This window comes from Odocoileus virginianus, unplaced genomic scaffold (genome assembly GCF_023699985.2).
Source record: "Odocoileus virginianus isolate 20LAN1187 ecotype Illinois unplaced genomic scaffold, Ovbor_1.2 Unplaced_Scaffold_1, whole genome shotgun sequence".
NCBI classification, from domain to species: Eukaryota; Metazoa; Chordata; class Mammalia; order Artiodactyla; family Cervidae; genus Odocoileus; species Odocoileus virginianus.
The window spans coordinates 5,879,726-5,892,384 of NW_027224263.1; the positions used below are offsets into that span (position 1 = coordinate 5,879,726).

At 39.5% G+C, this 12,659-nt stretch overlaps 1 protein-coding gene across 1 annotated transcript in view; it reads right to left on the reverse strand.

The window, feature by feature from the left end:
- Window positions 1–659: 659 nt before the first annotated feature.
- Window positions 660–12,659, reverse strand: part of LHFPL1 (LHFPL tetraspan subfamily member 1) — a 51,896-nt gene continuing 39,896 nt past the window's right edge. The window contains exon 3 of the mRNA XM_020882807.2: window positions 660–841. Coding sequence (XP_020738466.2) covers window positions 660–841 — 182 coding nt within the window. The remainder of the gene's footprint in view (window positions 842–12,659) is intronic.

Genomic DNA, 12,659 nt, shown 5'->3' on the forward strand with positions numbered 1-12,659 from the left:
CCAAAGGAATGGAGCAGTAGGAACCAGCCCTGCTCATCTCATGGCTCTTCCCTGCACTAGTGTTTTTGTTGTTGCTGCTGATGCTGTTGTTTAGTCACTAAGTTGTGTCTGACTCTTTTGTGACCCTATGGACTGTAGCCTGCCAGCCTCCTCTGTCCATGGGATTTCCCAGGCAAGAATACTGGAGTTGGTTGCCATGCCCTTCTCCAGAGGAATCTTCCCATTTCAGGATTGACTCCTGCATTGCAGGCGGATTCTTTACTGCTGAGCCACCTGGAAAGCCCATAAGTGTTTTTACCCAACCTTTAAGCTTTGGGGTAAGTGACAGGAGATGCAGAATTCTGAAGAACTGCTTGACTGTACAGCTTTCAACTGAGGATCTTTCTTATTATTTTGTATGAAAGGGCACTTTGGGACTTGGAGGCTAGTGGGTACTCGCCAGCTAGATAAACATTTGATAGAATTATTGTCCTTGGTGAATTTTGTAAATAGCCACTGACCCACTGGTTTAAGGCAAAGTGAAAATGAATGATGAGTTAAAAAGCATACAAACACTGGGTTACATGACTGGCAAGTGGGTAGCAACTGGCCTAGTCTTAGTACTTCTTTTCAAGGCTCCCTTCCCTCCTCTTTCCCACCCTCTCCAATTCTGCCAAATCTCAAGGTTTGAGGCAGTGGTCAAACTCCATGGTATAAGAATTGGTGTTCTTCATGATGCTTTCCACCAACATGACAGGCTTGGGGTTTCTTCCAGCAAAGCAAGAGAGCCAGGTGCAAATCAACATGGCTGCAGCTGCGCCACCTCCAGCACAGTAATAGGCCCAGCCAAGCTGACAGGTGCCTGTGGAAACAGGGATAGAGACATAAGGGTTAGATTGTCTTCTCATACATTCTCTTGGAGATGTTAGAGTTAAAGTGAGAGTAGGAAACAGTGAATGAGACTGGGCTCACTCTTTTCTCTTTCTTCCTTTGCTGATGGCTGGTATTAGCTTTAGCAAGAGGAATGCTATTCTGTTACACATCTGTAACAGAATGGCGGTGGTGTGGGTAGTGGCAGTGGTGGTGATGCTAATGATAGTGATGACAAGAACAACTTGATCAAGTGTCAAGAACTATGTTAAATTCTTTAGACATATATCTCACTGATCATTATAGTAACTATAGGAGTTAGTTACTCTTATTATCCCTACCTATTTTATACAAGAAGAGGCAACCTAGGCACAGGTTTGTGGAAAATCACACAGATAGGAAGTGGTAGAATCAGGATATAAACACTTGCTCATCCTAAATCTGTAGCTCTGCACTTTTAACCACACTGATAGACTACACTGCATGAACTGTTTTCAAAGAACTATATCCTGTATCATGGGGAAATTTGCAGGCAAAATCAAATTACTTGCTCCATGCCATGTGTCTCTATTCTACCTAATCTTTCAACATCCAGGGAAGAAATATGCACTGGAATCAAGGCCAAGCTTCTAAGGGGTAGTTTCAGTCTGAAAGATAATGGGAAAAGTCACCTGTTCACAAACATCCACCCCACCCATCATTTATTCTAGCACAGGTAGATTCTTTCCTTTAAAGTTTTTGAGTTTTTTCAGAGATCCATCAGAAAAAGTCAATGCCCAATGAAACAGAGCTATTATATTACAAGGGATCAGAGTAATAAATAACTGCTGAAATCAAGTCCTTAAGCGAATAGGACTCCAGAAATTGGAGTAGATGCCCAGTGATACAAAATGGCAGAGGAATCCTGAGAAACAAAGTGGCTTTCACGTACATCACAGTCCTATAGAAAGCAAGTCCTGACTATAGTCAGTCAGTGGTGATGTCAAGACTGATCTTCAGGGCAATTTACATTTTTTAATTGAAGTATAGTTGATTTACAAGATTATATTAGTTTTACATGTACAGCATTATGATTCGGTACTTTTACAAATTATAGTGTTAGTCACTCAGTCATGTCCAACTCTTTGAGACCCCATGGACTGTAGCCCATCAGGCTTCTCTGTCCATGGTAAATTCTCCAGGCAAGAATACTGGAGTGGGTTGCCATTCCCTTCTCCAGGGGATCTTCCCAACTCAGGGATTGAACCCAAACCCAGGGATTGATCCCAGATCGCCCGCATTGCAGGCAGATTCTTTACCACCTGAGCCAGGGAAGCTCTTACAGATTATACTTCCATTAAAAGTTATTATAAGGCAATGGCTATAACTCACTGTGCTATACAATATATCCTTGTTACTTCTCTATTTTATACACAGTAGTGTGTATCTCTTAATCCCATACCCCTATCTTGTCACTCCCCCCTTTCCTAGTCCCACTGGTAATGAAGTTTCTATTCCATATCTGTGAATCTGTTTCTATTTCGCCATATACATTCATTTGTATTATATTTTTAAATTCCACATATAAGTGATATCATGCCATATTTGTCTTTCTGTTTGACAAATCACTAAGCATAATATTCTCTAGATCATTCATATAGCTGCAAATGGCAGAATTACATTATCAATATTTTTATGACAGAGTAATAGTCCATTGCATTGGGTTGGCCAAAATGTTTGTTTGAGTTTTTCCATAACATCATATGGAACAACCTGAACAAACTTTTTGGCAAACCACTCCTCTCCACAAATATATATATACCACATCTTCTTTATCCATTCATCTGTTGATGGACACTTGGGTTGCTTTCATATCTTGTCTATTGTAAATAGTGCTGCTATGAACATTGGGGTGCATGTATCTTTTTGAATTAGTGTTTTCATGTTTTTCAGATATATACCCAGGAGTGGAATTGTTAGATCATACAGTCATTTTCTGAGGACTCTCCAAACAGTTTTCCATAGTGTCTACAGCAACTGGTATTCCCACCAACAGTGTACAAGTGTTCCCTTTTCTCCACATCCTCACCAACATTTGTTATTTGTAGACTTTTTGATGATAGCCATTCTGACAAGTGTGAGGTGATATCTCATTGGTTTGACTTGAATTTCTGATAATTGGTAATATTGAGTACCTCTTCATGTACCTATTGGCCATCTGTATATCTTCTTTGGGAAAATGTCTATTCCTATCTTCTGTCCAATTTTAAATTGGTTTTTTTTAACAGTATTAAGTTGTATGAGCTATTTTTTTTTTAATATTTTGGGTATTAATCACAGTAGGTCATGTTATTTGCAAGCATTTTCCTTTATTTCACAGGTTCTATTTTTATTTTGTTGATAGTTTCCTTTGCTGTGCAAAAGCTTTTAATTTAATTAGGTTCCATTTGCTTATTTTTGCTTTTATTTCTTTTGCCTTGGAAGACAGATACCCAAAACAGGCATTGCTACAATTTATGTCAAAGAGTGTTCTGCTGATGTTCTTTACTAGGAATTTTGTGGTTTCAGGTCTTGCATTTAGATTCTTGATCCATTTTGTTTTATTTTTTTATTTTTTTTTCCATTTATTTTTATTAGTTGGAGGCTAATTACTTTACAATATTGTAGTGGTTTTTGCCATACATTGACATGAATCAGCCATGGATTTATAAGTATTCCCCATCCCGATCCCCCCTCCCGCCTCCCTCTCCATCCCATCCCTTTGGGTCTTCCCAGTGCACCAGCCTGAGCACTTGTCTTATGCATCCAACCTGGGCTGGTGATCTGTTTCACCCTTGATGGTATACTTGTTTCAATGCTGTTCTCTCTGAACATCCCACCCTCACCTTCTCTGACAGAGTCTAAAAGTCTGTTCTGTACATCTGTGTCTCTTTTTCTGTTTTGCATATAGGGTTATCGTTACCATCTTTCTAAATTCCATGTATATGCATCAGTATACTGTATTGGTGTTTATCTTTCTGGCTTACTTCACTCTATATAATGGGCTCCAGTTTCATCCATCTCATTAGAACTGATTCAAATGAATTCTTTTTAATGGCTGAGTAATATTCCATAGTGTATATGTACCACAGTTTCCTTATCCATTTGGGTGCTGATGGGCATCTAGGTTGTTTCCATGTCCTGGCTATTATAAAACAGTGCTGTGATGAACATTGGGGTGCACGTGTCTCTTTCAGATCTGGTTTCCTCGGTGTGTATGCCCAGGAGTGGGATTGCTGGGTCATATGGCAGTTCTATTTCCAGCTTTTTAAGGAATCTCCACACTGTTCTCCATAGTGGCTGTACTAGTTTGCATTCCCACCAACAGTGTAAGAGGGTTCCCTTTTCTCCACACCCTCTCCAGCATTTATTGCTTGTAGACTTTTGGATAGCAGCCATTCTGACTGGCGTGTAATGGTACCTCATTGAGGTTTTGATTTGCATTTCTCTGATAATGAGTGATGTTGAGCATCTTTTCATGTGTTTGTTAGCCATCTGTATGTCTTCTTTGGAGAAATGTCTGTTTAGTTTTTTGGCCCATTTTTTGATTGGGTCATTTATTAGCTACAGGAGTTGCTTGTATACTTTTGAGATTAATTCTTTATCTATTTCTTCATTTGCTATTATTTTCTCCCATTCTGAAAGCTGTCTTTTCACCTTGCTTATAGTTTCCTTTGTTGTGCAAAAGCTTTTAAGTTTCATTAGGTCCCATTTGTTTATTTTTGCTTTTATTTCCAATATTCTGGGAGGTGAGTCATAGAGGATCTTGCTGTGATTTATGTCAGAGTGTTTTGCCTATGTTCTCCTCTGGGAGTTTTATTTATTTATTTATTTATTTATTTTTATATTTTTTCATTTATTTTTATTAGTTGGAGGCTAATTACTTCACAACATTGCAGTGGGTTTTGTCATATAGTGAAAGAGATCACCAGCCCAGGTGGGATGCATGAGACAAGTGCTCGGGCCTGGTGCACTGGGAAGACCTGGAGGAATTGGGTGGAGAGGGAGGTGGGAGGGGGGATCGGGATGGGGAATACATGTAACTCCATGGCTGATTCATGTCAATGTATGACAAAATCCTCTAGGAGTTTTATAGTTTCTGGTCTTATATTTAGATCTTCAATCCATTTTGAATTTATTTTTGTGTATGGTGTTAGAAAGTGTTCTAGTTCCATTCTTTTACAAGTGGTTGACCAGTTTTCCCAGCACCACTTGTTAAAGAGGTTGTCTTTTTTCCATTGTATATCCTTGCCTCCTTTGTCGAAAATAAGGTGTCTGTAGGTACGTGGATTTATCTCTGGACTTTCTATTTTGTTCCATTGATCTATATTTCTGTCTTTGTGCCAGTAAGATACAGTCATTTTGAGTTTATTTTTGTATGTGGTATGAGGAAATCTTATGGTTTTATATGTAGCTGTCCAATTTTTCCAGCATCACTTATTGGAAAGACTTTTTTCTCCATTGTATATTCTTGCTTTCTTTGTCATAGATTAATTGACTATAGTGTGTAGGTTTATTTCTGGGCACTCTATTTTGTTCTATTAATCTGTGTGTCTGTTTTTGTGCCAGTACCATGCTGTTTTGATTAATGTAGCTTTGTAGTATAGTCTGAAATCTGGGAGGGTTATATCTCCAGTTGTTCTTTTTTTTTTTTTTCTTTTTTTTTCCAGTTGTTCTTTTTTTCTCAAGATTGCTTTGGCAATTTTGAGTATTTTGTGGTTCTACACGAATTTTAGGATTATGTGTTCTAGCTTGGTGACAAACATTATGAGTATTTTATTAGGGCTAGGGTTTTAATATTTAGTATTTTAATAGGGATTACATTAAATCTGTAGATTTCTTTCTTTCTTTTGTATAGTTGTTTTAGCAATATTAAGTCTCCTAATCCAAGAGTATGAGCTAGCTTTTCCATTTCTTTGTATAATCTTCAGTTTCCCTCATCAGTGTTTTACAGCTTTCAGAATATAGGTTTTTCACCTTTGGTTAAGTCTGTTACTAAGAATTTTATTCTTTTTGATGCAATTTTAAAATGGATTTTTTAAGTTTATTTTTCTGATAGTTCATTAACAATGTATAGGAAGGCAACAGACTTCCATATATTAATCTTATATCCTGCAATGTTACAGAATTCATTTATTAGTTCTAATAGTTTTCTGGTGAATACTTTAGGTTTATTTATATGTTGTATTGTGTCATCTGTAAAAAGTGACAGTTTTACTTCTTCATTTCAATTTGGATGCTTTTTCTTTCTCTTGTCTGATTACTATAGCTAATACTTCCAATATTCAATATGTTAAATAAAAATGGCAAGATTGGGCATCACTGTCATCTTCCTGAATTTAGAGGAAAGGATTTCAGCTTTTCACTGTTGAGTGAGCATAAGTTAGCCGTGGGTTTGCTCTAACCGGTCTTTATTATACTCAGATACATTCACTCTACACCCACTGTGATAAGGGTTTTTATTATGAATGGATATTGAACTTTGTCAAAAATTTTTTCCTTCATCTATTAATCATGTGACAATCATGTGCTTTTTATCCTTCCTTTTATTAATCTGTGTATCACATTGATTGATTTGTAAATACTGAAGCATTCTTGCATCCCTGGAATAAATCCCACTTGATCATGGTATATGATCTTTTTAATTTTGTTGAATATGGTTTGCTAATATTTTGTTGAGGATATTTACATCTATATTCATCCAACATATTGGCCCGTAATTTTCTGTTTTTGCAGTATCGTTTTTTGCTTTTGGTATAAGAGTAATGGTAAAGTGAAAGTGTTAGTTGTTCAGTTGTCTGACTCTTTGCAACCCCATGGACTGTAGCCCGCCAGGCTCCTCTATCCATGGAATTCTCCAGCAAGAATACTGGAGTAGGTAGCCATTCCCTTCTCTAGGGGATCTTCTTGACCCAGAGATCAAACCTGCATCTCTTGCATTGCAGGCGGATTCTTTACCATCTGAGCCACCAGGGAAGAGTAATGGTGGCCTCATAGAATAAATCTGGGAGTGTTCCCTTCTCTTCATTTGTTTAATAGTTTCAGAAGGGTAAGTATCACCTTATCTTCATATGTTTGATAGAATTCCCCTGTGAAGCCATCTAGTTCTGGACTTTTGTTTGCTGAGATTTTTTTAAATTACAAATTCAATTTCACTACTAGTGATCAGTTGGTTCAAATTATCTATTTCTCCTTGATGCAATCTTGGCAGAGTGTATGTTTCTAGAAATTTTCTTTCTTCTAATCTGCCTGATTTGTTGGCATATAACTATTCCTAGTGTTCTCATTATTTTTTGTATCTCTGATGTAGCAGTTGTTATTTCTCCTCTTTCATTTCTTATTTTGCTTATTTGGCCCTTCTCTCTTTTCTTATTGGTGATGCTGGGTGAAAGTTTATCAATTTTGTTTATCTTTTTAAAAAAACAGCTCTTGGTTTCATTGATCTTTTATTTTTTTATCTTTATTTCCTCTCTGATCTTTATTATTTTCTTTCTTCTACTGACTTTGGTTATTTTGTTCTTTGTTTTCTAATTCCTTTAGGTGGTAGGTTAGGTTGTTTATTCAAGATTTTTTTTTTCTTGAGGAAGGCTTTTGTTGTTATAAACTTCCCTCTTATAACTGCCTTTGCTGAGTCTCATAGATTTCTATGTGTTATGTTTCAATTTCCATTTGTCTCAAGTATTTTCTGATTTCCTCTTTGGTTTCTTCATTGATTCATTGATTTTTTAGTAGCATGTTGTTTCACTTCCATTTGTTTGGGATGGAAATGGAGGGGCTAGAGCTGGAGCCAGTGTGAGGTGGGACTTCTGCTCAGTGGCTGTGACCACCCTATCACAGACTGGATCTGATCCCATGTTGCTGGAGAAAAAGCTCTGAAGTCTGAGTTCAAGTTGGCTCTGTTGCCTTTATGCATGTATTTTCCCTTCTCCCTAAACCAGGACCCTTGTCCCAGAGATGGGGAGTGCTAAAGTAAGGGGGACTCATGCAGGCTCTCTGCCCAAGTTAGCTGCAGACAGTGATCCAGACTGTCTCCAATAAACTGCCAATACGGGTGCCTGCAACTGTTTCCTCTCTGCTCAAAGCCTCAGATACAAGTTCCCTTTGTTCCTCATAGCTGACTATTGCTCAAGCCTCTGCCACCCATGCTACCATGCCACATCACAAGGCAGGCAGGGCCCATGTGAACTCTCACGTAAATTGGGGATTGAGCTATAGTGGAATGGCTACCCTCAGAGGTCTAGGCTGTTTCTGATACACTGCTTGAATAAGCACCCATGATAGCCACTGCTATTCTACCGAGACTTTGCCCAAGGACCTGATCACCTCTGTATCCCGTGGTTGAGTCTTCTCCTTGGTTGTGGCTGCCCCAGATTCAGTGCTGCATTGTGATATGGAGTGAGTAGGACTGGAGCATTTGCTTGGTTTGGGCTGGGGCACAGCAAGGCAGTCATGGGAAACTGGGCAGTCACCAGAAAAGAGCTCTCTATGCCCTGCCTAGGGGGCAAGCAAGCATGTGTACACAAGCACATGAGCAGAGTCCAGGCTTCCCACAGCCCCACTCCACCACCGCCCGATAATCCCTGTGGTATTCCAACCAGCCAAAATGGCTTGTCTCCTATACATAGGACCCCAGGACTGGGGACCCAATCTATAACTCTCACTGTCTCCATCCTTGCATTGTCCCTTTTCCTATGAGTCCCCTTTTCTTCTTTCCTATCAAATTACATATGTATCTTTCATATAGACTTGCTTGTGCAGGAGTCCTTCTGCCAGTTTCCAGAAGACTTTCAGTGAGACTTGTTCCACACATAGATACATTTTTGATGTTTGTGTGGTGAGGATGTGGTCCCCAAGTCCTCTCACTCCACCGTCTTGATCGCTCTCCCCTCATGACAATTTATTTTTCATAACCAATTATTTCTCTTCACATGGTTCCCACTGACCCTTAATTTTCCTTGTTTTAATTGTCTGGTTGGCATATATATAAAGAGTCTAAGATGCCCCCAAGTTAGGCTGCTTTGCTTTTCCATTAGGGCCAGGCTAATTTATCCCTAATTTCACACCTTAGAAATAATCTTTCTACCACCAAGGCATCACTCATGCTGTCTCTCTTGCTATAAATAGCTTTTCCTTTTATTCACCAATTCATATCTTCCTAAGAATACTCTTCAGGATTCAGCACCTCCAAGAAATCTTCCCTGGCTAACCCCAGTGAACTCAAGTCACCTCAACCAAGTAGCCCTCCAGGAATTTATCTATATACCACTTACATGAGTGTACCTGTTAGACAAAATGTTGGAATGAAGATTTTCATATCATGTATTTTTCATTTACTCTTTACCTCCTTCCAGATTGTTGGCTCAATAGAGTAAATGTATTTGTTTCTTTTTTGATAATGCCCCCCATGCTCTGTCAACAGTGGATGCTCAGTATGATTTAGCCTAACAATACTTCAAAGATAGATATATTTGCATTTTCAACCCTCAACACCCAAAACTATGACTTAAATTTTGAATTAAAATGACAAAACCAGCTATTCTATTTGTTTCTGGAATGTGCTATAAGGCATATGCGTATTCTGTTCCTTTTGCCTAAAATGCTTATTGCATGTGCATACATACATATATACTTCGCACTACTCTGTGTAGTCAATGTTCAACCATTCTTCAGAGCTCAACTCTGGATATGAAATAGAAGAAAGGAATCCAACTTCTTGAGTAACTGCAACATGAACAATGACAGTAGAACTCTGGGAAGAGTAAAGTGAAAAATACCATCTTGAGGCAAGCAGACAATAGATCTGGATCCCCCACTCCAACCTTGTCACACCTTCCTTTAGACATTCACTTTTTCAGTCACTCAGTAAAAGTAGGAGGTTTTATATGCTTTGGGTTTCACAGAGTGAAAATTCTAGAGAAGGGCAAACCTTCCAGTTTTGCCATCCTTACAAGGAAGGCTATAGGCTATATTGTACCTACTTCACAGACAGGAATGTGAGGCTCAGTTTAAAGCCTTAAGAAACTCTCTCAGAAGCAGCAGATACAGGCAGGGATCCAGATCAAGTATCTTTACTTTCAATCTGGTTCTCTGCCCTCTACTGTTTTTCTTATCCTCCCAAAGCCATTTGCCTCTTACAGGACCCTTAATCTGTAAGCCCTACAGAGGGGGATCCTGTGTCAATTTGCAATAGACTCACTCACCAGAGCTTCTTTCCTAACCCCTCAAATGAAAATCTCCTGTGCTCACATGACAGAGTAGGCAGGAGCCAGCTTTGTGGGGAGGGGCCACTGTTGGAAACTTTCCTCCTCTCTGCAATGCTCCCAATCTAGTCTAGAAAGGCATCAGAAGTCCCAAGCTGCTGCTTCAGTTTCCTGTCTGGTCACCCCCACCCCAACTGGAGGGGCAGAGCTTTTTCTATTAGGTACATGCACCCTGGGGCCAGGGAAAGACTTGTTTCTGTAAATGAAAGGAATAAATGCATAGCATGCCATTACTCCAAAGCCCTAAGCAGGAAGAAAGCTGACAGTGGGCAGCTTCAGAGTGAAGAGCTAGCTAGAAAGGTCTTAATAAACCTTATTGAAGCCAAGTTAGAGCCAGGTATCCCTGGGCTAAAAGCCAACACCAAAGTGCCCCCATTGCCACCCGAAGTGCAGAATTTCCTCTCACAGAGATGCCAGTTAAGCCGCTGAACAGCATCTAAGCCCAAGGCTGCTATCACACAGGAAATCAAAGAGAAATAGAGGAAATATATCTCCTATCCAATCCTCTTCCCCAACCCTACCTGTTATCTACCTGAGAGAACAGAGAGGTTACAACATTAGCATTGCAAATGGGGGAAAAGAGCAAACCTTTTAAGAATTACATTTCCAAGTTGAGAGCTACTGTCATTATTCACGTATTCCACAGAAAGCTTGGACACTGGTCTCATGGCCTACAGAGGAACTCGTGTTTTCTGTGGAAGGATGCAAAAGTAGGAAGCCATGGGAATAAGCTACCACACTTTACCACCAATCACCTTTTAGTGAAGCCCCATGGAACATCACCAATCCCTAAATTCTATTTCTTGAAATACAGTTGATCCTTCTATTCATCTGACAAATATTTATCAAGTATCTACTATGTGCCATACATTTTGAATACATCACCTCATTTGATTCTCACAACAGCCATGATTATTTCCATTTAGAGCTGAAGATTTAGTAATCTCAGAAACTTAATTATTTTACCAACTTACAAGTGTCAGAGTTGAAATTTGAATGCCAGGACTAAGTCCATGGTTATCCATTTCAACCAGGCCAGGAGAGTGGAATCAACAATACAAGTTATTACGGTCCAAGTTTTATGAGAAAGTATGATACCTTTGGGCTTCCCAGGTGGTGCTAGTGGTAAAGAACCCACCTGCCAATGCAGGAGATAAGAGACTCAGGTTCAATCCCTGAGTCAGGAAGATCCCCTGGAGGAGAGCATGGCAACCCACTCCAGTATTCTTGCCTGGAGAATCCCATGGACAGAGGAGCCTGGCGGGCTGTGGTCCATAGGGTCACAAAGAGTCGGACACAACTGAAGCAACTTAGCACGCACACATGCATGATACCTTCACCTAGTTAATTCACTTGTTCTTGGTCTCAATTTCCTTTTTCTAAAGTGAAGGGAATTTTACTAAAGACATTTCTATAAAGGCAGCTTTCAATTCAAATTTTCCATTCTATTATGAATATGATAAATGCTTTGAGAGACATACAAGTAAAAAATGTATGTAATATCCAGGGAAAGAATTGCTTGTAACTGAGAGGATTTAGGTTCAAGTAGGGTTTTATAGAGTAGCTAGCATTTCAACCAGACTTTAGTCATGGGAAGGGGGCATTCTGGGTAGGGGGAGAGGTTGGTGTGGGCAAAGTTATACAAGTGAGAATGCAAACCACATGGTTCAGAAACAGCACTCCATTCAGAGTCATTTCAGAAAAGAAACTGTAGATGGCAAATAATGAGCTGAATCTAGACAAGGAAGGATCATGACTCTGTCATCTTTCCCACCAGGAGTGGAGAACAATGGCAATTTCTGATCAGATAATGATATGATAGAACAAAGTTTCTCATCCTTGGCAATATTGACAGTTTAGGCCAAAGAATTCTTTGTCGTAATGGGGGTGGGTAGTGTTGTTCTGTGAATTGTAACACTCTGGCCTCTACCTACTAGATGTCTACAACTCATCCCTGCTCCACTGAACTGTGAAAAACAAAAATATTGACGGACTTGGCTATGTCCCCAGGGTGGAGGTATTAAGAACCACTGAGTTAGAAGTACAGTTTGGGAGATTAACCTAAAAGCTCTATGTAAAAGGGATCGGAAGTTCCTGTGCTATAGGCAGAGACCAGTTAACCAGAGGCCACAGATGTTGTGACACATCCAACAATATGCAAAGCAGCTTCCCACCACAAAAAAATGATCTGGACAAAAATGTTCATATTTTCAAGATTGAGAAACTGTCATTGAGGCAAACACCACATATATATACTTTGCATTGTCTCCAAAATGAATCTTGATGACTGAAAGATTACCCCAGCAGAATGGATTCTTCTTCCTTAAGAACAGCTATGCATGGTTCCTCACTGACCTGGCAAACTGGCTGAAGCTGGGGCCTGGTCAGCCTTGAGCATTCTAGTGTGCTAGCCCAGGGAAGATGGGGAAGGTCAAGGAGAGAGATCTCATAACGTATTGAGAAGGAACTACTGATTCCCTGAGAGTCAAGAAACTGGAGTCTTTGAAGAAATCTCTTAACCCTACAGGATCT